Genomic DNA, 27,898 nt, shown 5'->3' with positions numbered 1-27,898 from the left:
ATAAGCCTTATGTTTTATGCGTTATTAAAAATCTGTGCTCTCCGCTTTATATCCTAATAAGATGATCTTGAATCTAAAAACCACAATATAAGAATAATGTATATCGCTTATTTGCTACAACACAACAATTAAAGCAACAAAACTTTCTAGAAAATGAATTTGAATGTTTTAAATCATTGAAATTGTACAATATTCATTTTGAAATGCAATTTTAATTTAATAATTGATTGAAAGGGAATAAAAGTATGTTATTTCTTTTTTTTTATTCCCGTTATACAAATACATATATATATTAAAAATATATACAATAAATTTTACATCCTGATAAGAATTTATGAACTATCAGTCTAAAGAAGAAATGTTGGCAGAAAGCGACAGTATAGTATCCAATCAAATTTTCGCTTTTACAGAAAAGCAGTTCGTACACAATTAACACATCGAAATACGTAGTGATTTGAGGTTAAAATCAGATGTTCAAGTCGAATTTTCATCCTCAGAAAAATCTATGAAAATATAATATTGAAAGGCAAGACTGAAACATTGTGAAGTATAAATCGCGAATTATTATTTAAAGACTTACAGAATATTATCACGAAAGATTGCTGTTGCGCGATTAATCAAGCTCATTAGTTAAATAATTAAATTATTTTAATTTCAGCAATATATTTAAAGAATGATGAATTAAATTGGTACAATATACAACAAAATTGATTAAATACACATATCATGTATATGTTTACATGTATCGCCGAAATTAAAATAATTTAATAGAAAGTTACTAATTGGTACCTGTATCAAGTGCACGATGTAAACTAGGCAATTATTTATTGATGAGTTAAAATATAGAGTATAATTAAGTAATAAATAAGTTTATTCATATTATATGTTTATTGATTGCGATTTGTTACGGCAGATGAATCCTGTGTTACGCACGATCCAAGCTTGCGTCCGCTCTATGAGACACACTAAGTACAGTACTCTACCCTCAGAAGCGGTAATATTTATGGAGGACGATCGCATGGTTGTCTGCTGGCATCCAGAGAAGACATTTCCCTACGAGTGTTCCTTACCTCTGCCTGAAGAAAAGCCCGACTTTTCTGTACTGCGTATCGGAAACAAAGAAGTTACTGAGATGTTTAGGAAAAAGAAGGAGTATCAAGTTGTAGAAGAATTAACGAAAGTCACATATACTACCAAGCACAAATGGTATCCTAGGTCCAGAGACAAGAAAGCAAAAGACACGGAACCTGATAGGCCATATTTGTAACATTTGACAAGAATCCAAAACGTTTCTTGGTGAAAAAGTATTGTATTTAATTCACTTTACATATGTAGTTATATTCTGCAAAACTTATATTAATAAATGTACAAAAATAATTGTTATGTCTGTATGAATAATTGCTTACATATATACTCAATGTTTTTTTTTTAGAATTTAAATACAATATCACTTAATACGATTCTACATTTTTTTATAAATTAAATAAATACACGTTTTTATCAGGCAATTACGTTACACTATTAGTTATACATTATTTTAATGTTTTACTTTTAGCTTAATTTTCTCTCTTAATTCGAAGCACTAATTTTGCACTGAATATATACTGTATTTGTACACATTTCTATATATTATTTACTTTATCAAATTGCACATAATTACATATTTTGCAAACTTTTAATTAATAAAAATACTATGTCGTCACATTTCTATCTGTGCATTAAAAAATTAATATACAATACACTTGTATCTATATAGATAAAGTCTAGCGCGATATTAAAATTTATTTGTTATATTACATCTATCTTACTTTGCTTGTACTATAAATGGCAAGGGAAAATCTGACTCTCTCCCTCGTGCATAAAAATTTGTAAAGCTTTGTATAATAAATATCTACCAAATTTCTGTTTTTGTTGCATGCTCCACGTTGCTGCGATACCATAGTATTTCCCACCTATAGAGTTTTTCAAATATTCTTTTCCTATCGCATCTATCATGGCAGCTTCTCTTGTGTAAGCCTCTACTGGAATAATATTTTGAAAAATATGCAAACAGATCACACCGCAATCGCTGTCCCATATATTGAGAATGCAATTGATTTTTCTATTTGTACTGTTATCACCACCCACCCACGTCTTGAAAGCATCATAGAGATGAGCAAGAGGTCTGGAACGTTTGCCTTTTCCAATATAAAATACAGCATTAAGAAAAATCGACCAAATTTCTGATTCTGTAAGATGAACACTGCGATTTGGCAGATCCTGCGTTATACGCGGGTCTAGCAGCAGATATGTGAAAGATGTTTTTGATGTGCCTTCACGCCATCTCCGAGATGGATCTGGTGATAAAAATTCTTGAAATACTTGCTTCTCCATACTTCTGTAAGTATCCAGATGATTTAACCAATCTCCAAGCTCCAAATAAGGTTTGATTTTGTTCAGCTTTGAAATTTGATTTCTTGGAGAATTCTGCCGATTTGGTATAAACGAAATAGAATTAGCATCCCTGATGTTTCTTAAACGTAAAAGACGTTTTTGATAGAGCTGTCTAGTTGTATTAGTGATTGGACCAGGTTGATCGCCAAGCTGCCTAAGTTCTTGTCTAAGAGCAACATCATCGATAAACAGTATCTCTTCTGGTAAATTTTGAGAAGTGGATGTACTTGAAATACCTGTGATAAGCAAATTATTTTTTAATTCTATCAATATGATAATCCTATATTTAACAATGACATTGAAATTATTTGTAGCTTACCAGACATTTTGCTTCTAACATATTCACTATCAGAACTGAAAAATTGATAAATTTCTTGACTTTTTCTTTGTAGAGATTCAATGATTCAATGATTCAACTTAACAGATTACAGATTGTGAAATAAAAGTAAAAATTATAATTCACTTATAAACCTATAAACTATACCCTATTAACTCACCTAAATGGAATAACACAAAGTCGCCGTTCTAATAAAATTACACCTTCTTCTGGATCTTCATATTTATACTCTTGGGCACTGACATATGAAAGCAGAGACCTAAAATTCGTAACAATCAAGTAATTATTTTTTCATTGATGTCATTTTGAAAGTATACTGAAAGTATACTGCTATACTCACGAATCATTACACACGTCTAATTCTTTTGCTTTTAATAAACCTTCTGTTCCCTTAAAATCGATACTTCTTGAGGAATATGATTTTTGAGAGCCGAGTATATAAATTTTTTTCTTACATTGTATAGGTAAATTTGTAGCAGGCAGTGAATTATTTTCTATAGGCGATTTATATAACGGAGATAAGTGAAACCTATCATTATACCAATTTTTTGTATGTAAATTACAAGTCTTGCTTATATTCATATTTAAATCTTCATTTAATAATTTCTTAGTATCACAATCAACGCAATCTACGAAATTTTCCTTATGCAATGAATCAGATTCAGTTGTACATGTAGATTTTATATTAGTGTCTATTGTTTTTTCCAGTGCTTTATCAATAATAAATTTTTTTCTGATTGTTATAAATTCGATGTTTATTTCATTATTTCTAGGTTTGGCATATTTTTTATTATTGCTAAAATTGCTAACAGATTCGTTCTCTTTCTCAATTTGATTAAAACTATTTGCATCTAAAAGATTTGCATCACTGTTATTATCGGTTACATCAGTCTCGTCGTATCTTTCTTCATCCAATTTTACTGCCAAATTATTTTTATGTTGATCTTGTTGTTCTATTTTTATAGATTTATTAAAATTTAATAATGAATGTTCACTACTCGTATCTAGAATATCGTAGCGAGTTGTATCAGAAAATATTGTTTTATTTAAATCAATTGGCTTTAATATATTATTAGAAATAAATTCATCAGAAGTGACATCGCTTTCATATCGATAAGATTTAAATCTTTTTCGGCCGGAATGAAACTTGTATATCGATCGTTTCTTAATTCTTCTTGGTGTTGATTGAGCTACATGTTTTTTATACCAATTACATTCAGGATATTGCATCTCAATTTTGTACCTCTTGAATACATTCAGGGAATCTTCATGTGACGTCTTTGTTAAATTTTTCTTTCCCATACAAACCGGTGTAAAATTAGGCGACTTGCTAACAATAGAATCATTGCAAATATGCGATAATGTTAATGGAAATCTACAAGCATTTCTTCTCTTTCTGTGACTAGGTGTATTAAAATTCGGTGACATACTGATGATGGAATTATCCAATATACGAGTTGGTGTTAAAGAAATTTTGTTGGAGATATCTTTGCATTTGTTCTTGGAAGTGCTTTGTCTGCTATACTTTGAATATTGTTTTCTCATATTTGAAGTTATAGGTTTTAAAATATCTTTATTATTCTTTATTTTATATGGAGAATTCTTTGATTTTTTATGATATTTATAACGTGCACCTACATCTTTCATTAAATACAGTCTGTCATTAAATGACGTGTTAGAATTGCTTGTTGTAATAGTGCTTTCCTCTTGTTTGTTTATTTTATTGTGCAAAGTCTCGTTAATAGTGCAACTACTTGTTAATGATGACGAGAGATGATTAATAATTTGACTGACAAGGCACTTTTCTTTCTGCACATTAAAAAGATATAGATTTGTCAAGTCAAAATCGAGATCGACAAACGAGCAATTCGGCATTTCTTTCTTACCAGTTCGCAAAACGTTATTCTGTATTTTAGTAGTTGGTGCATAATTAATATTAGAGGAGCATTCATCTGAATTATTTGATAATTTGTACTTAGTTTCAATAGCAGCACATATATCTAGCGTACGGTTTGAAACTACGATCATCGAGGAAGAGTTTTGCTTATTGGAAGAATTGGTAAGCTCACTCTTCTGTGCCATATCATCTTCATCTAATACCGTATCTTTCGACGCAACATATTCGGCGATTACATCTCCATTAGTAACTAAAACTTTGTCTGCAATATTAAGAGCAATATTAAAAGCAAAGATAATAAATAGTAATTCGAAATTATCTATGAATCAAGTAAGTGTAAAGATTACTTACCCAACATCATATTATACTTTGGTTCATCCTCGTCTTGAGTACTCTCACAATAATTTGCAAGCATCGTTACAACATTAAAATATTTTCCGTCGAAGGCATAATGAAATGGACTTCGTCCATCGTTGTCCAGACGTAACGGATCACCACCATTTGCCAGAAGTAACTGCAATATGTTTATTCTACCCCAAGCTGCTGCTACATGAACCGGAGTCATTCCATCATTTGAGCTAAGAATATATTGCACTTGTTTCACTTGCATTTGCATAAATACAAAAGATCATTATAATTATAATTTAGATTATACCTCACATTGGGATTGCCACCGTGACGTAGAAATAGTTTAGTCACTTCTTCTGCGAATTCTTCCGAATCATTGCCGATAACTAAATGAAACGGTGTAACTCCATGTATTGGAATCAAGACATTAGGATCTGCATCTTTATTTAACAAAAGGGTTGCAACTTGCCTAAGAAAAGATTTTTAAGTTAAATTAATCGTCTCCAATCAATTTTTATTTCCATCTGCAGTCTGGATCTTTTTTTTTATTATCCTAAGCTTTCAAAGAATGTGGGAAAAGTCATTCAATTACTTTTCAACTTCTCATTACGTGATCAAACAATTTCTTAACTCAAATGTTAAAATCTTTATTTAATAAAAATTGAAATTTGAGTAGAAATGTAGAAATTTGAGAATAAAATTTCGTTTATATCAAACAAAAAATTCAGATTACAAACGAAGAGTTGATAATCTTTTAATATTTTCTTAAGAAATCGAAAGTAGCAAGTATAATTATGGAAATTTATATATCTAATAATTACTTTGTACCTTATATTATTGTCCTCAAGTCCATCGCAGAGGGATGAAGCCAAAAATAGGCCACCTTTTGTTTTTGGAGTCGACAACATTATCTGTTTAAAGTGTCCAGTTATAATATAATAATATCCGTCAAGAGAGAAACTTTTCACATAACAGTACGTATTTAAGTGCGACAGTCGTTTGCTTTTCTTATATTATTCCATTGTTACACACAATAAAGTACGACATAGCAAAGTAGAGTAACAATACCGGTGATTACGAATAAAATTCGTTCGCTACTTTCGAGAATCGCTCCAAACAAATCGAGATTCAAACTTTCATGTAACAAAAACATATACGGCGAATTTGGAGAAGATTATAAATACAGGACGTTGCAAGTTTATTACGCATCTTTTAACTGAGTCGTAGTTGTAGGTCAACGTACAATGTTTTGACATCGACGAAATGCTATTAAAGACCACCAACCTTAGATAAATTTTCATCCTCTCAAAAAAAGGCTCCGAGAAACCGGAGGTAATTGAAGAACACTGACATTATCGACAATTGATATAAATTTACAATTATATTAATATAAATATTTATAATACATTATTAAATTCATGATTTTTTTATTATACATATAAATGTTCCATAAATAAGTATGCATCTTGTAATGCTATAATATCTTGTATATATTACAAAATTATATTTTTTTTCTCTGCAGTTATCATCTCTATTGATAATCAAACTTGGATTAAAATCACAATTTTTAATAAAATGATGATTAAATAGAAATGGAAAATCGAATATTATTAAGTTTGAAATACATATACATATCTATGAAACTAATAAATCATAAAATTAGTACTATGTTATCAGTTTCTTATCCTAATGCCCATTTCTACCAATTTCTTTCTCTTTTCACCAATTTCATTTCTTTTTCTAATCTTTAGAACTAGAATAAAACGAAGAGTAAGTTGAACCGAGATTAAAGTTAATCTATTTTGAAACGGGCATGAGTCATTTAAGTGCAGCTATATATACATACATACATACATCATACACACATATATATATATATATATATATATATATATATACACATACACACTCTATTATAAGGTAAGTAAAAAGAAAACAAAACATTTTTGAGAAAAATGACTTAGATGAAAGTTGTAGGATTTAAAAAGATTTATTTACCGATCACATCTTGAGTAGTGGCGCCAAGGTCAAGTCAAGGTCAAGGTCATTAATTTTTTTAAACGGAACATCCCATTTTTAATTTCAGAATCTAATAGCTAATGTCAAGAGTTTTTTAAAACACTACAATAAAGTCGTAAATTTTTCATTAAGTACTTTTCGAGACTATCTTTTATCTGAATGAAATTATGTTTTTATCCACGCGCAAAAATTCAAAATATTCGCTATTTTAAAATTTAGTTTGGTTTTTTTTTTAAATAATGTTTAGTAATATGGAATATAACTACTAAAATAAAAGAAATTAGTATTAAAAGTTTTGTTATTTTTTTACTGAAAATTTAATGCTTTTATGACGATTTAACTTAATTGGATGTATTTTATTTGAACTGGAGAATAATACAATGCCGAGTACTTATACGCTGCCACTATTTATTATTGTATATGCTCAAATATGATAAACATATAACAACTGCCAATACAAGTTGTACTTAAACTATACTTTCTTATTTACAGTGAATTAAAATTATTTTAAAAGCCAAAACAGATTATACATATAGAATAGATCTAAAAGAAATGTAAGACATATTTCAATAGAAATAGATTCGGCATAAATAGTAGGTTACGTTAAAATATCAATTGGATGACAAGTAATGTACAAAGATTATGTCAAAATGGAGTATCGCATTTGCTACAGACGTTTCGGCGCAAATGTCTCGTGCGCGCGACTTGGTGTTATACATTAAATTACATGTATGAAAGTGCGCGTGTGAGGAAGGAAACGAAACCATTGAGCATAGTCCTTATACATTTTGTCCCTTATCTCTTACGATCATTAGATCCACTGCGACGAGAACGAGATCGACGGCTGTGACTGCTACTACGGGAACGTTTTGATCTGGAACAAGAGAAAATATCGAATACACTATTTAATGACGGTAGGCCTATTCTTTTCAGCTAAACTAAACTTCTTCGTCTTTCCTCTTTTTCTTTTCAGTTGAAGAGTTGTTGAAGAGAGCAACAAGTTTTGTTAAAAAGAGCAGATCTCATGGAAGATACCATTTGGACTTTGAAAAGGACTTTTACCAATTTTAATTCTCTCAGATTTGAAAGAGGAACGATGATCTACATTTTTAATTACAATGTAAAACAACAAACAGAAAAACATGAAATCCACAAACCTTCTTCCACGACTGCGACTGCGAGATCGTGACTTTCTCCTACCGCTATCCCTACGTTCCCGGTCCCGATCACGCTCGCGATCGCGATCGCGATCGCGATCACGATCACGATCACGGTCACGGTCACGGTCGCGATCGCGGTCACGGTCACGGTCCCGATCGCGGTCACGGTCACGGTCGCGATCTCTATCGCGGTCGCGATCCCTATAGCCCAATCCTCCGCGGTTCCTGTCCCTATCGCGGTCTTTGTCACGATCCTCCCTGTCTCTGTCCCGTCTTCTATCGAGCAGAGATTCACGTTTCTCCTTACGCCTCTCCTCGACGGTTTTTTGAAGTTCAGCGAGTTTCTCACGAATTTTGATAAAACCGAGATGCAGCTTCCCACCAAAGTGATCCGCCAGTCGTCTGTCATTATCATGTATCCCAAGATATGCGCTGCAAACTTCGCACACTCTCAGTTTCTGTTGCTGATAACTTGACGCTGGCATGCTGTTTCGATACTCCTGTTCCGCTTCATTCTTCTTTTTGCGCAGCTCGTCGATCTCGCCCATTAGTTTCATCGACTCCTCGACAAAGCCCTCTTCGCCGAGTTGCTCGGCCTTGGCTAGTTTCTTACCGATCTCCTCGGCGAGCACGTGGACGTTGTTCGCCTTCGCCGCCACTTCCGCGCTCAATTCCTCCTGCGTTTCCGCCAATCGTTGCTTGGCTTGTTCTGTACGACGATCGCAATCGGCAATGAAGTTTTGGAGATGTTCCATGGCCTGAAAATTCGAGAAAGTCAAGTATTAAAATTCGTTTAATCGAAATTTTAGAATTTCTCGATGATATATAAATAAATTATTGAATGCAAATTGTGAACGGGATAAAATTCCTCTGTAAAATAGTATTCATTTGTTTTGTTTAGTCTACAAGTTACAAAGTCATAACTGTTTAGTTTAGACACAATTCTTAGAGTCATGGCACACAAAAAACTCAAGACAATAAGACATAAGCAGTAAGGAAATCAACATGTTGGATTGGCTACTACTTACATTATGACGTTACGGACTTTACAGTGATTGGTCAATTCGCTTACTGCTTACGTTTTACTGCTTTGTTTTATTGTGTACCATGATCCTAATGTACTCTGTACATAATATTGAACGTTTAACCCTCAGTCAGCAATGTGAACTTTTTTTTATCCGCAATCTGGGTTTTCGAACCTCAGTTTTTATATGATTACATTTTTATATGACTCCGAATTATAAAAATCTGAAAAAATAGTTGTATAAAAGCTTTAACAAGTTTTTACTATTATAGAAGTTGGATAGTATTTTACTTTTTTAATTTATTTATAATCAGAATTCATACAAAAAATCGACTGTGTCTTTAAAGTCCAACATTGCCGGTGGAGAATTAATATTAAAAATTATTGAGAGTACAAATTAGTTCGGTCCGTTTTTTGTGCATTTATTTCCAAATAAAATGAATGAACAGATCAATTAAAGTATTGTCTATCGCTGCCTACTACTTTTTCCCATCTCTCAGGCAATTTTCGAATTCCATTTCGAAAAAATGATTCATCTTTGGAAGCGATCCAATTTTGGAGCCAATTTTCTGCGAAAGAAGTGAACCGATGACTTGCTGCATCCTTGGGAACAACCAGTTCCCAGAAGTAATCAGAAGGAGCAATGTCCGGAGAATACGGCGAGTACGGTAAAACATCCCATTTGAGCGTTTCCAAATATTTTTTTACGACTTTATCATGTCTTTGCTCGTATTTCGACCGTTTTTCTCGCAATGCACGATCAATTGTAGCTGATACCGCTCGTTTGCTCGTAATGGAATCGCCAGGTTTCAGCAGCTCATAGTAAACAAGACCCTTTTGGTCCCACCAGATACAGAGCATGATCTTCGAATCATGAATGTTCGGCCGTGGTGTTGATGTTAAGGTCGATGACAACGATTGACCGGGCTTACCGTAATATTTTTTCTTCTTGAGGTTGTAGAATATCCACTTCTCCAGTCACAATCCGATGCAAAAAAATCTTTTCTCTGTTGTCTTTGAATCAGCTGTTCGCAAGTGAAAAATTCGCCTTTCAATGTCTCTCGGTTTCAGTTCATAAGGCATCCAATTTCCTTGTTTTTGAATCATTCCCATGGCTCTCAATCGTACAGAAACCGCTTGTTGAGTTACCCCCAATGATTCTGCGAGCTCCTCTTGCATTTGACTCTGATCTTCTTCGAGTAATGCCTCTAATTCTTTGTCTTCGAATTTTTTTGGCTGTCCAGAGCGAGACTTGTCTTCAATGCTGATCCAATCTCCATCCTTGAAACGTCGAAACATTTCCCTACATGATTTATCAGTTGGAGCAGTGTCACCATAAACTTCGATAAGCGTTCGATGGGCTTCAGCCGCACTTTTCTTCCAATTAAAGTAGAAAATCAAAACCTCCCGTAAATGCTGCTTGGTTAACACAAAATTCAACATCTCAAACACAGTAAAAATTAAGGTTTATGATATAAACCTTAAAAAAGCGATATAAACTGAATATTATTAGCAGATGTTTAACCTCTCTGAAACCGCCAAAATCAGCTGTCACTGTGAACCATTCACAACAGCTGGAGCTATCTTTAGGGAAACGGACTGAACTAATTTGTACTCCCAATAAAATAATGCAATAAAATGAATACTTACATCAATGTCATAGAAGTGATCTCTCTTCTTTTGCGCGGCCTCGTAGTCAGCCCGTAGGGCCAAGTCGTGAATCTGGGGGCATTCTCCCAGGTCCATGCGCTACGATTTACAAACCAAATCATGATTAGATTTACGATCCTTTCGTTCGTATTCGGGCCTTATCGATTCTATGCGTTATACGAGTTAGAAACCCTTCCCAACATTGCGTATTAACGAGATAACTTCTTATTTGACAAGAATATAACGTACTTGGTCGCGATACCGCGACTGGAAAATAGCACGAATCAATAATCTAGGAGAGAGACAGAGATGATACGACAAAAATTCTGAGCTTACATCGCCTATATCCTTAGGATAAGACGGTCCAATATATTTTCTTATATTTTTTGTTCTTTTCATTCTTTTTACGTGAACTCACAGTAAGTTCGTCTTCCTGCACAGGCTAGGATAGAACGTACAATAATGAAGCGATCGAGATCGTCAGGCGATCTAGAATCGCGTGTAAAAGTAGAAATGCAGTTTTTACAGATAAATAGTTTGTTGTTTTCACTTACAGGGTGGCAACAGTTCTCCGCCTGACACGAGAATGCGATGGCAATGAAGCTATAATCAGCACACACCTTAAGTTTCATAATGTTCACTTTTTTCTACGAAAGAGAACTTACAGCCTATAATGGTTTAATATACTATTTTACGTACGGCACGAACCGTGTCTTATGTTGGCTGCTAAACGAATTTTTAGAAAAAAAACGGATTCAATACGTACACATCCAATGGTTGAAGGAAATTTTTCTAATGGAACTGGCGCTTGTTGTACTAATCCGCCTAATCACACGTCTCTCTGCGTCATGCCACCTCTCATATTTTCTCTGCCGAGACATGTTTGGATGTTGCAAATTGCCAAAGATATTATTAAATTATTCACACGCGAATGAATCCAAAGAACTTTGCTAAAAATCCTCTTTAATCGTTGCAGTTGAACTTAAGATTGCGTTCCATAATTAAAAAAAAATCTCCATTAATCTCAAAGTCTACATCAATTCGCGCAGCAGTGCGAGAGGCAAACAAATTTTTCCTTGTTTTTTGCACTTTTAGAATGGAGAAAAATTCTCCCACATGAATCTCTCGCGCGAGAAATGAAATCGACAGCGATTAAATGTCGTATACTTGGCAATTCGCAAATCTTTTACTTACAGATCACTGCTTCATTTCCTGCACCCATACTTCCACCGGATGATATATATTTTCTCACACACATTCTCAAAGTAAACTTCTCATTCCTACCTGCCGTAAACGGCATTATTAGTAAGAAGCGACATTAAGACATCGTCTCATGAATCAGCATGACGCTACTCACCGACTCACTGTTTACAGGCCTTTTCGAGGGAATTCTGGGAAATTTATTCTTTCGGCATATTACTCAGCCTCACCACCGTGTGGAAAATCGGTAGAGGGGCTGAGATAACCGCCCGCCTTTACGTCACTCGTATCGAATTAATATATATAGATATGTATATAGATATAGATATAGATATGCATATATATATGTATATCTAGCACTTGAATTATGGTAAAGGTAAATCAAATTGTAGGTGTAATACGTACGTCCTCTTCTCGTTTTCAGTACTTACAGTAACGCGCGTGTGAGAGTGACAAGTACAACACGGACATATGAGCGGACAATACTCGCAACAATATTGTACAATGGATCTGATTGGAATTGCTTTTTCCAGAGACTCTGGAAATAGAACTGTAGTTACGTTGACATTAGTGGATCTGCATATTTCTCGTTCGAGCGATTGCCGTTAGTATTTTTTCGTGTTTTACAAATATTTTTTTACGTTCTGCCTTCGTTTGCTCTTTAATATCGTGTTATCGATATTTTTTAATTTTCTCATTATGGAAATTATACCGCGAGACCTTCAGAAGTGTTTGCTATCTCTCGCTGTTACGTTCCAATACATTCTCATAAATTTCACGACATAATATATACGATCTGATTCCATCTAAATGACTTTTATTTCGCAAAATGTCATATTCTAAAAGGTATTATTATATTTATTATGTTAGAAAGTTAAACTGCTAATCTGTATTAACTACTTTATATTTGCCAATTCTACTGGAATTGTACTTCATCATTTGAATTTGAATATAATTTAGGTTGGTTGAGGATAAAGGCGACATTCCGAGAATGAAGCACATTCCTTTATATTTTCGTTATATTCAAGCTATGTACTCAAAAAGAATTTAATTAAAATCTTGAAGAAAAAATGAAAACGAGGAACACAGATTGATGTGAAATGAAAAGAAATAATTCATTCGTTCATTCTGAAAGAAATAAAAAGAAAAAATTAATCAGAGATGAAATTAATCAGAGATAATGAATTTGTTTGAGATAAAATTAACTGCCAACTTCACACTTTTCTTACTTCCGTGATAGAGAATTATTATCCAATATAAGAAAACTTGATAAAGACATTTATACGCGTATAAATATTATTTATACAAAATAAAATTATTCATACAAAATAATTTTTGATGTTTGCAAATGACATTGAGAGTTAAAAATTAAAAAGTAATTAAACTTAAATCGAGTATTTTGTCGCATAAAGAAACTTTTCTAGTAGCTGCCTGACAATAAGAAATAGAAAAAGAAAAAGAGAGAAAAAGAGAGAAAGAAAGAAAAAAAAAGAGTGAAAGAAAGAAAGAGCATAAAGCGAAATAGAACTTTTAAAATGCCTGTCATGGAGACTATAAAAAGTTTATAATAGAAACAACTTGACATTATTATTCCAATAAAAAGACATGTTTGCATATATTGGAACATCGATCTCTCTTATTATAAATTGAGACATCAGAGAAGTGGTTCAGGCAGCTACGTGTAAGAGAATGCGAGAGAAAAAGAGAGAGAGAGAAGGGAGAAGGTGAGAGAGAGAAAGATAGCAAACACCCCTGTGATCAATTCTCACAAGATGACACTGAAATGCGCGAAGCAGTACTATAGAACATTAATTATAATTCGTTCATGTATCATTAATCCCGCGTATGTTGTAACTAATAAGTAAAAGTGTTGCTCGATCGACCGCATATATGCAGGATGTGTGATTGCGTCTTGATTTCAAGTCACCACAGTCAGCTGCCTGATATTACTGCGATTGCAGTATTTTCAGTATGTTAGATATATGTATATATACATGGATCCGCACGTGACGTTCTGGGGAATAGAACAGGCAAAACTGAGTTCTGCGGTCTGGAAAAAAAAAAAAAAACGATATGAACGTGAATGCGATATTTTTGCGCGCTTTAAGGCCGCACTTCCAGGCCGCGCCAAGTACATTTGACTGTTCTAAGCCCGAGGATTTACGTGTGTGTGTACAATAGTACGATTAAAAAACGCCTGCCCCGTGTTGCACTTCGACGGTATCCAGTGTGAATTGATCGTAATCAATTCTTGAGGTACGTGTCGGATAAATAAGGCGAAACGCTTCCCCTTCCGGCGCTTATCCCTTTTTATTTAAATTCGCTTATTAAATCCTATACAAATGACGTTCTTATGATCTACGGATACTTAATGCTTACGTATGGTACTGAGCAGTGAGCACACCGATTGGCACAGATGAAGAAGAAAAAGCGCTAACAAATGGAATGTTCGTGATGAATCTATCTCGTCTATTTATTTTAAGTTCGTCTAAATTCTATGGGCGAATAATAATTCTAAAAAAAAATGCTCTTCAGCTTCTACATTCAACAGCTAATCAGTTCTACATACATTCTTCTATTTGATTTTAAATGAAAGTGTACCTTTGTACAATGCAAAGGGATATTCTAATTGTGTAACATATGTATGTGTGACACACAGTACTAAACAAGTCAGTGTGCATACGAGTTTATGACCGTGGTAGTAAAGCGGAATACAGACCTTCATTATCAATTTATTGCCCTTTATACTAAAATGGATTTGATCACGGTCTGATTCACTGGACAGCAAATAGCACAATCAGGGAAAATGAGGCAAATTAGGAAGAAATGACGATCTAACGAACAAATTAATCTTTATAATTAGATTGTGAAATATACATACGTAACAGCAAAAGGCAGCATAAATTCCAAATTTTGTCAAGACAAAAAAATGGCTTTGATTACCTCAAGAAAAATTATTCTTATTTATTTTTCTTGTAAATCTGCTAAATTATTAATTATTTCATATTTATGTCTTTAAACAGCAATAATATTATTTGTGTTTGTGCACACAGACTGTTTGATGATTAAGTGTATAAATATGTAAATAAAATTGAATATTCAACTATTAATTACAGAACCTCTATTTAAAAAAAAATGTATATGGAAGATTAGGAAGATTATTATAGTATATATATTTATATTTCCCCAGTTTTTCATATACATTTCTTTTCAAGAATAAGAGCCTAGATATCATAAAAAAATGATTACACGATTCCATATGCTGTATTCTATTGACTTTGCTATCAACATTAATGTAGTATTAATATAGAACTAGCAATACAGTAAATTAATTTTATAGAAACAATAAAATATATTATTACCACTTTTATCATTTTTATACATACATTATTTATGATATATTTCCGCTTAAAATATTTAAAAATTAAAAAACAAAAATTAAAAATTAGTAAAAAAATCATCTCCCCAATCAGCATATAATATCCAAAAAATTTTATAAACATCTATTTAATATTTTTACATTAAATAAATATTTAAAAAATATTTAAATATTTTCTTTAATGTTGCTGATTAGGTCTACTTTTTGTATTCACATTATTATTGCATACTAATTTTGTAGTTAATATTACATTGACTTGAGGTGATGGATGACTCTATGAAAAAGTGATTTAATGTCCGTGTCATACTATGCATTGGAGACTGAGGATTGCGAGTTGAGGATTAGAATTCAGTCAATTAGAATGAAAAAGATAAATTAAAATTAAAACTATCTGATTGGTTCATAAATTAAATTCTGATCCTTAATTCGCAATCCTCAATCTCCAATGTATAGTACACGGACATAATGCAGCCTTTACTCTCTGAATTTTTTGAAATATCTAGAGTCAAAATTGTGCCAATCTTAAAAAAGAGGGCTCTTAATTTCAATTAAATTAATCTCAATTTAACTTACTGTTTATTTTTTTAATTCTCATAATTATTCTATTATCATAATTATTTAAATAGTGAAACCTTGTAATGAAATTTTTCATTCTAAAAGTTAGAGAGTAAACACTGAATATTATTGTACACTTATTTGGTATAATATTGATGCCCTCTTTAAACAATTCAAAACAAACAATCTCGAAGTTCAATGCAGCCAGATGATCAATATTGTACAATAATACGGATCATCAGCAAGCTTCATAGTCAGCAAGTCCCGGGTTCAGAACTCACTGACCCTCAGCTCATATAGCTCGAGTTAAGAAGTTGATTGGAAAATTAAAGGTTATAAGAGTGTGAAGAAATATATGAGATAGCAATGGTAAACAGTTTCGGGAATCCGTATCATCGATTAAAATATAGATAATATATTGGCTAGAAAAACGTAGGTTGAGCAAATAGATCGTGCAATCAGTGTAAAACAGAATTTATGAAATAACAAAAAAATGAAGGAGACAAAAAATAACAATATTATTTTCTCTGTCTGTATCGGGGATGAGTATCGGCAAAAATCCATATGTATACGTTGTGTATGTGTATGTGTGTATATATATATATGTATATATACAGGATGCATTTATTCTTTGCGCATAGTGCCAACGGTGTGTCATTCGTGTTTGAATTCGCTGCATTATGGAATATTATACTCACCGTCGATGAGAGGATTTCATGGGGGCAGCAGGCCAGCAAAAAACTCTTGCAGACCTTCGAGTCGGAGTATTTCACTTGAAATTTGTTATTTTCACCTAGAAAGAAGTTCAAAGTTAACGATGATGATTTGACATCGGGGAAATAAGCGTATTTATAAGGACAGGGTGCTACATTGTTAACAAGTATGGCCGGCGATCTCGCGCTTTTCAACTCGGACCCGCACTCGTCTCGTTATCACTCACTCCGCGAGCCACATGTCGCAATGATGTAAGAAGCGAGATAATGTATGTACCATTTCGTCCTGTGCCCATTAACTGGTCGAGCATAGCTCGCATCTGGTCGTGCGCCGTCATTTTTCGTGTAGGTCGGTATGTACAACCTCTCAAATGCACGACACACAGCTCAAGTATTTAAATCAAAAGTAAATCGTATAGCCACGCCATCCGATTGCACGCATTAAGCGCGCATAGCACCTCGGTCTTCGCGTTCGCGAACTTTCAAGCCAGAGAGGCAGAGGACTTTTCCGATCGCCACGCCGCCTTCGATAACTGCAGCGCCACTGCGTAGTCAACGGCTGTTTCCATGACGTTCGACGTAACGATTGGCTGTCCCGCGCGGAACTTTTGGACGGCGCGACTCGTCTCGGTCAATACAGCCGTTCGGTGAGCACGCTGAAGTTGCTGCAAAATGTTCGCCTTCTGATTGGCTATTGAATAGAGAATCGACATCACGGGCGATCTATCGATCGATGCGTCTGCCATTTTGTCGGCAGAAGAGGGCAGGAATTTTTAATAGATTGTGATAGATGTAATACGAATCAATCGCGGTCATTTTAGACCGATATCAATTTTTCTCGCTAATTACATTGTAACATTTGGGTGAAGTGTTTGAAATAAAGAATTATTCTCAAAAGAAAACAAAAAAGATCTTTTTTCTATTTTATCTTATTTTGTTTGTTATTTTATATGCAAAAATATTGTTGATAAAATTATTTATAAAAATTGTTAAAATTTAACGCACGTGGATTTAGGATTCTTTCAAGATTTTAATAATAGATAAAGAGAGAGAGAGAGAGAGAGAGAGAGAGAGAGAGAGAGAGAGAGAGAGGGAGAAAAAGAGAGGAGAGCGTCCATAGGATTTACGCCGACAAAGTTCCAACGGTATTTAAACCAGGGGTTGTACAGCGACTTCGAACACGTTGGAGTGCAATGACCGGCGGCCCCCCTCGAGAGTTTAAATCAAATTATACACTTCCGTGTACAATATTCAACATTAAAACTTACACTTTCACGACTATTATAATCGCAGCATTGTCTGCAGATAAATGTAAATATTTCCCTAAATTATAAAATCTTTAAATTACAAATAGTCTCTATAACAGTTATAACAAAATCAGGGTTTTAAAATAAGCTTTTTTTCATCTCTTTACATTTATATATAAAATTGTAGAAAATTAAGTATTTTGATAATTTTACGTACATATTTAGATTATTTGTAATTCTTAACGTACACTATTAAATTCATAATGTCAAATTATATCCACTTTTAATTATTTTTAATAATTTTTAATTTTTTTATAGATCGCCACTGCTTCTACAATATGTCATTAATTTGAGTCATTAAAGCAATGAAGTTGAACAATTTAATCAAGAAAATTAAATTTGTCTCAAATTTAGTTTATTATTTATTAAATTCGTTTCATTAATATGGACAATATTTACTTTGAATCTAATTTATATGTATACAGAAATAGATTGATTTATATTTTAACACACAGCGAAATTAAAAATAACAGAATTACTCAATACTGTATTATTTAATACAGTATTGGGTTATCATGTTTCGATATCCAACGGTGGATGTGACGTTTTCGTTTGTCTTTTTGTTAATCGGGCTTACCGTAGTTAACGTATTGCATAATAGTTTCCGAAAATTTCTCAAGCTGAGCTGAGCGACAGTCGCGAGCTGCGCGCAGAAACCGCATGCAGAAAAGAGAGACGGAGCAACCGGTAGCGGAGGTGGTGGCGACGGTGGTGGGCTGATGGCAGTGGTAGAGGTACCAGGACTCCGCGCTCTCGATCGTGACCCGAGAGCGAGCGAGTAAATGCAGCGAGCAAACGTAAAAGCGAGACCGAAGAATTAACCGGCGCGGAGGAGGTGGAGACGGTGGAAGAGGGAAAGACCTCGGTATCGCGAACGAAAGCAAGAGAAGGCTGGAGAAGCGGCGAAGACGAAATAGTAGGTGGATGAAGAGGAGGTGATGGCGGTGAAGGAGGAGATGGAGGAAGAGGAGGAGGAGAAAAAGAAGAAGGAGGAGAAGGTGGTAGCGGCGACGTCGGTGGTGGTAGGAGAACCAGCCTCCGCCAGTCCATCCACGTGTTCAGTGTAGTTGCGCGTTATGACCCGGATGTTAGATCGTAGCCGCAGTTTCGCGAGAACCTGCCGACCCGGATGTCCCCCCGCTCGTTGTTTACCAGTGATCGACCACTAATGTCTTCCTGGCTACCAAAATATGTTCAATCGGTAAGTTACGTCCGTGGTCCAGCACCCTCCTTATCGTCTTTATTGAAGTTGTCGTCTCATATCTCGGCAAGGATGATCATCGACTTTTCTGAATGCATTAGATGCGTCGCGAATCCTCCGTGGGATCCAATTGAGGATTTCAAGATCCAGGCGAATTTTCTATTTTTAATTATTCTGCTTCGAATTTGAATCCCAGAGAACAATATGTCCAAAATGCGGACACAAAACTTCTTGAAGATGTCATTAACAGGTCTGTCAGACGTTTTAAGTCTCCTTTTTAGACTTGCGTGTTGTCTGGAACATATAGGAAAAATGGAGAACGTTTTAGTCCTATCATTGTAGAATTATATTCTTGAATGTTGAAAGAGAGTTGTACCGGAATTTTTTTAGATCTTTTAAAGTCCAAAAATCCTTTGAAAAAACACACAATTAGACATCAATGATTCAGTTGAACTAAGAAAGCAGTGAAAAAAACGTTGGACCACGAGAGGTAGACTTTTGCTTCTTCAGTGATGTCCGACTGGAAAATTAATAAAATAAAAATGACGTTAATTATAAGAAATTGAATGGATAATAAACCGTTGATTCTCGAGTTGATTCGGGGGTGAGTTCTCCTTTATAACCGCCGAGATGCACAGCGGACGTTCCAGAGGACTCGGGATGTTCATCCTTGCTGAAGTATGAGATGTCACGATTCCGGGATGTTGAAGATGTGAACAGTGGGTGGCCGCTGACAGTTTTTCGCGAAATAAAACCGGAACGAATACGCAATGCGCGTTGTACGGCGCGACACGCACGTGCGTATCGCACGCGCGTGCCGCGGCAAATGACGGTAACATCAGCGTGTGCTTGAAGGATAGATGCGAGCAAGTCTACGAAAGGCGCCAGCAAACTTCGAAGGGACCTGATAAACGCCGAAATCGCGAATCTACGTGACTTACTGCCGTTACCTCCCTCGACACGCCAGAGGCTTTCCCAGCTGCAGCTTATGGCCTTGGTCTGCGTATTCCTGCGAAAAGCCAACTACTTTCAGCAAGGTATGGCGAACGGAGAATTTGCTCACGCCTTTAAATCTTAAAGCTCTCTACTTTCTACGTGTCTCGAAGTCACGAGCAACTTTTCTCTGATCGGCAAGTTTTTATTTGGAAAAAATGAAAGCTTTAATTCGTATAGATGTCGAAGCGCGACACGTTATATTTACTCGATTCTGAAGTTTTAAAATGTCCTGAGTTGTGCGGAAAAATATTGAAATGTTATATGGAAAGAATTTTGTTAAAGTATTTAAAAAATTAGATAGATACAGAGATGAAAATAATTTGGGTCATCAAAGTATAATTATATAAGAAAATCAAGGAATGCTGCAAAATGTTTTGGCATTTTACAACTAATTCGAATGTCTTGTATAATTATTTTGACAAAATTATTTTCAGAGCTGTTAAATTTTTAAATACTTTAACAAAATTGTCTTTTCCGTATAATAACTCATTGTTGAATGCAATATTTTAATTTTATACTTCTTACATTCTTAAATTTTTTAACACAATTATAAAAAAATTACCAACGTTAGATATCAAATGTTCATCGATGATAATTAACAATAGGATAAATTGAATATTAATATTAGATACAAATTTAATATCGATCTTAGTATAACTATTATTATTAGAAATTGTTAAATTATTAATTTAAATGTTTAGCTTACTTGCGTGTAATACATCGAGGAAATTGATTTAATACGCGCGTCGCGTCACATCAACTTGTTACTCCATAAAATAAAGAACGTGATAAAGCGAGTCCATCGGCGTATCTCGCGATTACTATATCTTTATAGTAATTCACATCCATCGTTCGAGACTTCAATGCCGGTAAGCGCTCGTGCCATGCAATTCCCCGCGTCTCTACTCTGATATTTCAGCGAGCGCATTGGTGCTCGAGCGTACTGTTGCCGTACATAATGACCGGGATACATTGTATAGACCGTCAAATACACTAAGTTACGCTATTGTTGTTTAAAGATTAATAAATTTCTATCTTGCACGTAGAAATTCTTTTAAATTCCGACGAGTAATTTTCGATTAATCAATTAGACATAAGTAACAAGTATAAAAATTGTAGAAACCATCAAATGCAGCAAATTATTGTTTTAAAGATTATTAATAAATTTTTTACACGTGAAAATGTTCCTAAATTCTGACGAAAAATTCTAAACATAATTAGGCATAAATAATAAATGTAATAACTCTTGCAATCACTGTTGATAGCAACATTTTTGTTTCATTTGTTTAAAAAATATGCATGAGAGAATAAAATCATTTCAAAATTATATTTTAACTGAAGAATCTTTGAAAGTTATCTCAGAAATGCATACACAATGCAAGAAAATTTATTATTAATTTCGATAAGAATCACTCAATGAAAAATGATTGAAAAATTATCGATAAAAAAGAGATGAAACTTTATTGAGACACACTATTAGTTTTTTATAATTTTTTTTTATTAGTCTCGATGAAGAAAGATTGTTTTGATATCGTTTTGTAAAAAGTCACAAGAAAACATGTAAAAGAAGATAACAAAATGTGATTTTGAATCTGTCCAATACAGAAAGCGTTCGTTATTATTGTTAATCGAGAAATGTTTGGTCGTCTTTGCATTATCGAAATAAACGCTTCAAACCGAGATATTTACTGAATTTGGAGAATCCGCTTTCGCGGTCCTCAATCTCTCCTCGCCTCGTAGGCTGTAATCGGCTGGTGACCCGCTCAAACGATCCGCGCAAAAGAGAATTTCTATTCGGTTGCGGGAGTCGGCCGGGTAACCCGGCTGTAAGCTTCTCGTAGACACAGGGAGAGACGGCGGGGAACGTGGTATCCCGGTGGGTACCAACAACGAGAGAGACTCGCAAGAGAGGAGAGGAGCGGAGAAGAGAGGAGAAGAGAGGAGACTGGAGAGGCGAGGCGAGCGCAAAGCAAAGCGAAGCGAAGCGATGCAAGAAGGCAAGATCGGCCGGCGCGCGTTCAAACTCAGCGGAGTCTAAGCGCGAGTTCCGGGTGATCCGCTGACCTGTCGGCCTTTGCAACAACACTCTCACGCTCCTGTAACCCACACTCCTCCTCCCCGCATCGCGTCCCCCTCTCACTGTGTCTCTCTCTTTCTCTCTCTTTCTCTCTATCGTTCCTCTGCCGCCCGCGCTACAGCTTCCCTTCCTCTCGCGCGCGTTCTTCTCCGTTCTCCTCTCTGTTCTCCTTGCCCCCTAACCTCCCCATCCCCTTTCTAGCCGTCTCACTCTTTCTCTTTCTCTCCCTCTTTCTCTCTCTCGCGCTCATTGTCTCGCGATATCGAGTACTATAGTCCCATGTAGCGCCGTTAGTAAACGCTGCTGTGCTGCATTAGCATACGCATTTTTCCTCACCCTTCTCTTTCTCTTCTTCGCCCCGAGATGCATACCTTTTTCCCCTTTTTACTTTTTCGGGGAAGCCCCGTGCGAGGAGGGTGGCAAGCGCGCGAGTAATCGCGTGAAAAAATACGAGATTGAAATGGATCTCTCTCTCTCTCTCTCTCTCTCTCTCTCTCTCTCTCTCTCTCCCTCCCTCTTTTCCCCCCCCCTCTCTCTCTTCGGTCTGTTGGAAGCCCGCGCGTGCCCCAAGACTATAGCACGTAATTAAGACTCGAAACACAATAAGGCGTAAAAACAGCATGTGAAGAACGAGGAATCGATATCTATGAAAATGTAACATAAGAGGAATACTTAATAATTGTACATTTGAAATTCGAATATCGAATTTAATTAGAATTCCGATAGAAGGTAACATTCTGATGACCTCGGATCGATGATACTTTTCAATTGATTGCTCAGCTTCTATGCAAAAAGGACGCTGAAGTATTTAAAAATTTAGCCTAATACAGATCTGAAAATAATTTTGTTGGATCATCAAAATAATTACACAAGAATGTCAAACATGATAAGCAACGCTGCAGTTGTCATAGAAATCAGTTTAAGCGTCTTATATAATTATTTTGATCCAACAAAATTATTTTCAGGTCTGTAAGGAATTAAGTTTTTAGATCTATTTCAGCAAAATCAATCTTTCTGTGCAATCTTGCAGCTATATTCTTTACATTTTTCCAGATTTATGTTTACATTTCTAGGATAAAAAGAATAACTTTTACAGTTCGTGATAGATAGGCTTATCGAGTGCACTTGCACGTTGCATAAAATAAAAATAGAAGTAATGATGCTTGCCTATCGCTCTCTTACCGACTGTAAACCCACATTGTAACAATACGTATATATACTGATAGCGATTTATCTTTTTTTTCTGACGCAATATGCTATTTTGGTTCTTCAATAAATATTATGATGATGATGAATATATAATATTAATCTGTTTGTTCTTTTAAATATCATATTTTATCTTGACAGTCTTGATTCTTTTTTATTTTTCCGTTTCAGCATTGAAAAACTGCCCGTCCGAGTCCTCGAATATTCCAACACCTAATATAGGATTTTCAAAAGTAATTATTTTAAATTTATATCAATCGCTTAATTATTTTTACGCGTAATCGTATTTTTTTATTTATACATTATTTATCATACATTTATGGGATACAGACTATGTATTTTTTCCAGGCGATGTCCGGCTTTATTATGATGATGACGCAGCAGGGCAAATTGTTATACATATCAGAAAATGCGGCGGATTATCTCGGGCATTCTATGGTAATTTCATCAAAAAAATTAACCGTTTATATGGAAAGAATAATTTTGCTGAAATATCTAAAAATTTAACACGATATAAATCTTAAAATAATTTTATTAAACTACAAAAATAATTAAAATGAAATAAAAGAAATCTTGTTTTGGGCAAAACAGATCTTAGTACATAAATATTTACGTGTGAATTTGTATACATAATTCTATAAACAGATCGTTGAAATTTTTTTCAATCTCGAACGCAATCATGAATAATACCAAAGTAGTGTAACATTACTTATTAAATGGACAAACGATTTTTGATGTTAATAAGCATTTTTAATATTAATAATTTGAATTGTTAATGAGAATCTTAAATCTATAAATAATTTATTGTTAAAAACATTGCCCCAGCCAAAATAATTATGTAGGAAATTTAAATGAACAATGTATTATATAATTGTAAAAAATTTTGATATTCTAACCAGTTAACAGAGTGTTTTACATTATTTTGATAGTCCAGCAAAATTATTTTAAGATTTACTTAGTTAAATTTTTAAATACTTGAGCAAAACTGTTCTTTCTATGTAAATGTTTCGTGTTAGCAAGATGAACGTTGATTTGAAACGAATCGTAATAAGATGAAAGATTTCCAGGAAGATTTGCTCATTCACGGAGACAGCGTGTACGACGTGATCGACAAGCAGGATCATATGGTCGTGCAAAATCAATTATCCCGAAACAGTCCCATTCCCAGCGACAGGAGATTATTTCTGTGTCGAATCAATGTATCGAGAAATTCTCGGAGGCAACTGCGATTCGGCGATCAAAAGGTGATTAAAACCCACCGATTAACTTTAAGATGTCATTCATTTTTCGCAGATACCGCGCATTATTTCCTTCTATTTGTAGGTAATTCTCGTGGAGGGTCACTTTCTGCCATTCGTTCCCGTTTGCAATCGTAACGAGTTCGTTTTTCTGGCGTCCTGTACTCCGGTAGTCCTGCCAGAGACTCGAGAGAGCATCGTCCAAGGTGCGACGAATATCTTCACCACGATTCATTCGATGGATATGAAGTACTTGCATATCGATAAAACGTAATGTATATAATTCACCATTAATTTTAAAAATTACAGAATTTTTTCGAAATTCAGTTTTCCTAAATGTTTTTCTTTTTTTGTAGCGCGGAAAGTCATTTGGAGTACACGCGAGCTGAACTGGTCAATGTATCGTGGTACAATCTACTTCATTGGGATTCTATAAGGACTGCCTATTGCAAGCATCAAACTGGTAATTGCTGGCTGTAAAAAATTCTCTTGAGAACCCAAATAACACACAAAAGTTAAAAATCAAAATGACTTCATTTTAATTCTTAATAAATTTTTGTAATTAAAAAAATCATCATTTTGATTTTCATCAAAATAAAAAAATCATCATTTTGACTTTCTTTTGTTATGTTCCTTGAGAAAGAAAATGAAAATATTTCTACGGACAATTGTTGCGTAGTTTCAAAACAAAATTCTGACACTTTTTTTATATTCTAAATTGTTCTTTCTTTTTAATTTGATTTTAGTCATTCAATCTGATCAGGAGCGATCCACCACCGCTTTACTGAAACTACAAAGTCGCTCCGGGAGATGGTTCTGGGTCCATTGCGTGCTGCAAGTCAAAGACACCTCCGATGAATGTCAACACCCTATAATTGTTTGCACGAATCAAGTACTCACGTATGTTTATAATTATTTTATCGTTTTCTTGAATTTTCTATTAAATAATGAAATTTTATATTAATTTAATTTAATCGGGTAATATAATTTAAAATAGTTTTTATAGAAAACAATGGTTTTGCTAAAGCATTAAAAAATTTACTAAACTTGAAAACAAATTTTGTTAGATATCAAAATAATTATGTAGGACGCTCAAACTAATTGTTAGACTGCCAACATTTTTTGCATTGCTCATTATATTTGAATTTCCTACATAAATTTAAAATTCGACAGAATTTATTTTCAGATCTGTATCAATCTAAATTTTTAGATCTGAAAGTTAATCATTCTTATACAGATCTGATACAGATCTGATAGTTAATCATTCTTAAATTCCATGTAAATATCGCGCATACAATAATTACAGCGACAAAGAGGCAGAAGTAATGCGCTCCAGTTCATGGTTGTACCAATATTCGTCTCAAACAAAGTTCACTTACGGGCTGTGTCCCAGTGGTCAAAGTCGCGGCACCGTTTATCCCTCTACAGGACCCGTTACCAATCAAGCTCAAGAATACGTTCGGACATATTCCAACGATACTGACGCCCAGCTCTCACCATCTCTACATTCGGATCGGTCCGAGACGGAGTCACATGGTGCCTCGAAGATCGCGCAATCAACAGACTATCCCAACAGACGACTTCTACGAGATGACGCGGAGCCAGTGGATATGTCTATAAGCGGCGCAGAGCAGCACGAGGGTAGAGGCATCCAGGGTACGATCTCTGGTCATCAACAACATGCCCTGGATGACGCGGTTAGATATCATCATAAGCAGTACCATAAGAACTCGCTACATCTGGCCGGCTATCGGGCGAAATTCGCGCAATGTCACAGCACACAATACGCCAGCGGCTGCGCGAACGTGTTATCGGTACCCAGCACCAAGTATTACCTTACCGACCTCGATCGAGACTATTGTTGTGGTACGGAACGGAGCGGTTTGTTGCTGCATAAGCGGCTGTCGACGAAGACGTTGCTTGCACCACCATCCTCGATCGCTACCACGGCTGCTGAACCGCCACCGCCCGATACCACTCCCCTGGAGAACTGGAGCACCAACCCGACGTGGTCGGACGCGCTGCAGAGGGTACCAGACGTGGTACATCAAGAACTGAGCCCATACATCACCACGCCGACCACGCCGGTCAACACGCCCGACTCGGATACACTTGGACATCCGGAGGCGCCCATTTTCAACTTTGACTGGGCTGGCACCGAACAGCACGTGCCAAACTTGAAGATTACCTTCCATCGCAGCAGCATCGCGGCCACCACAACTGGCCATCTTGCTGCCCAACCTAGGAAGCAGCATCAAGACACGGTGCAGCCCATCACGCTACAGTTACCACGTAGAAAGGGACAGTCCACGGAGAACGACAGCAAGGACTTCCCGAAATAAATTAGAAAATACGTATAAATCTGAAGGGGCCATACACAGTAAAAGTTAGGGAACAATAAAAGAGTACAAGAGTAGGGAAAATTTATACAAGAACATAAGAATCAACAAAAAATCAAAATGACTTTATTTTGATTTTTAACGTCAAATAAACAGTCAAATGTTGTAACAAAAAGTTATCATTTTGACTTTCATGATGTCAAAGAAAAGTCATTGATTTTCTCTTGATTTATAGTGTTCCTTGGATAGTTTTCCTACAATCTTTTTTTATAATAAAAGCATAAGTAAACGTCGGATACCAGTTAGTTCGTAAATAAAAGTAAAATTCATGTAAGAAATTAGAGAAGAAATTAAAAGATGAAGGTAAGGAATAGTATCTATGTACCAAGCGGAAATATGGGAAATGTGTGTGTGAATGCGACTGAGGGAGCGTCAAGAGAATCAAATACGAACACAAAAGGGCGTCGTACTTACATACATCTCTTTGTCACAGACAACGGAGTATATTCTTCCAAATTCTATCGGTATCGCGTTACACAATTTTCTACACGCTCGTTCGTCTTCTCCCTTTCTCTCTCTTTTTTTTTCTTTTATCTCTTTACGTCTCTTTGGCATCTTATATGTTACTCTCGAATCGTAAATTCTTCATTAATATAAAACACGTATATAAACATAGACTGATTACATCGGTGTTTACAATAATCTACGATTAAAAAAAGTCGTACATCATTTCGTTTATCTCCGGTATACGCTTTTTATGCGAGAACATTCGTTTTGAGATAAATAGTACGCATCGTACGCGTATATTCCAAGTGTATA

The 27,898-nt window shown here is 35.0% G+C and overlaps 4 protein-coding genes across 7 annotated transcripts; 2 read left to right on the top strand and 2 right to left on the bottom strand.

Moving 5' to 3' along the window:
- The first annotated feature begins 395 nt into the window (after positions 1-395).
- Positions 396-1,379, top strand: LOC108691610 (39S ribosomal protein L42, mitochondrial). The gene is made up of 2 exons (XM_018199451.1): positions 396-526; positions 914-1,379. The coding sequence occupies exon 2, from the start codon at positions 914-916 to the stop codon at positions 1,265-1,267; it is 354 nt and encodes a 117-aa protein (XP_018054940.1). The 5' UTR covers positions 396-526; the 3' UTR covers positions 1,268-1,379.
- Positions 1,294-6,241, bottom strand: LOC108691609. 3 transcript variants are annotated; one of them, XM_018199450.1, is made up of 8 exons: positions 5,844-6,241; positions 5,323-5,484; positions 5,019-5,245; positions 3,111-4,929; positions 2,931-3,029; positions 2,753-2,787; positions 2,128-2,669; positions 1,948-2,021 (listed from the first exon to the last, which is right to left on the bottom strand). In XM_018199450.1, the coding sequence occupies exons 1-8, from the start codon at positions 5,921-5,923 to the stop codon at positions 2,019-2,021; spliced, it is 2,967 nt and encodes a 988-aa protein (XP_018054939.1). In that variant the 5' UTR covers positions 5,924-6,241; the 3' UTR covers positions 1,948-2,018. The 3 variants fall into 3 exon arrangements, with proteins under 3 accessions (XP_018054937.1, XP_018054938.1, XP_018054939.1); XM_018199448.1 differs by having other exon boundaries at positions 1,294-2,669; XM_018199449.1 differs by lacking the exon at positions 2,753-2,787 and having other exon boundaries at positions 1,294-2,599.
- Positions 6,242-7,422: 1,181 nt separating this feature from the next.
- LOC108691614 (putative RNA-binding protein Luc7-like 2) lies at positions 7,423-17,206 on the bottom strand. 2 transcript variants are annotated; one of them, XM_018199455.1, is made up of 5 exons: positions 16,993-17,206; positions 16,701-16,795; positions 10,869-10,967; positions 8,192-8,952; positions 7,423-7,908 (listed from the first exon to the last, which is right to left on the bottom strand). In XM_018199455.1, exons 1-5 carry the CDS (start codon positions 17,051-17,053, stop codon positions 7,830-7,832), a joined length of 1,095 nt encoding a protein of 364 aa, XP_018054944.1. In that variant the 5' UTR covers positions 17,054-17,206; the 3' UTR covers positions 7,423-7,829. The 2 variants fall into 2 exon arrangements, with proteins under 2 accessions (XP_018054944.1, XP_018054945.1); XM_018199456.1 differs by lacking the exon at positions 16,993-17,206 and having other exon boundaries at positions 10,869-12,618; positions 16,701-16,775.
- Positions 17,207-18,960: 1,754 nt separating this feature from the next.
- LOC108691531 (single-minded homolog 2) lies at positions 18,961-27,125 on the top strand. The gene is made up of 9 exons (XM_018199309.1): positions 18,961-19,078; positions 20,084-20,260; positions 23,674-23,735; positions 23,851-23,940; positions 24,570-24,746; positions 24,826-25,010; positions 25,097-25,203; positions 25,487-25,640; positions 26,047-27,125. The coding sequence occupies exons 1-9, from the start codon at positions 18,961-18,963 to the stop codon at positions 27,080-27,082; spliced, it is 2,106 nt and encodes a 701-aa protein (XP_018054798.1). The 3' UTR covers positions 27,083-27,125.
- Positions 27,126-27,898: the final 773 nt, after the last annotated feature.

Source organism: Atta colombica, unplaced genomic scaffold (assembly GCF_001594045.1).
Source record: "Atta colombica isolate Treedump-2 unplaced genomic scaffold, Acol1.0 scaffold47, whole genome shotgun sequence".
NCBI classification, from domain to species: Eukaryota; Metazoa; Arthropoda; class Insecta; order Hymenoptera; family Formicidae; genus Atta; species Atta colombica.
This window is presented reverse-complemented; position numbering and strand designations above follow the sequence as displayed.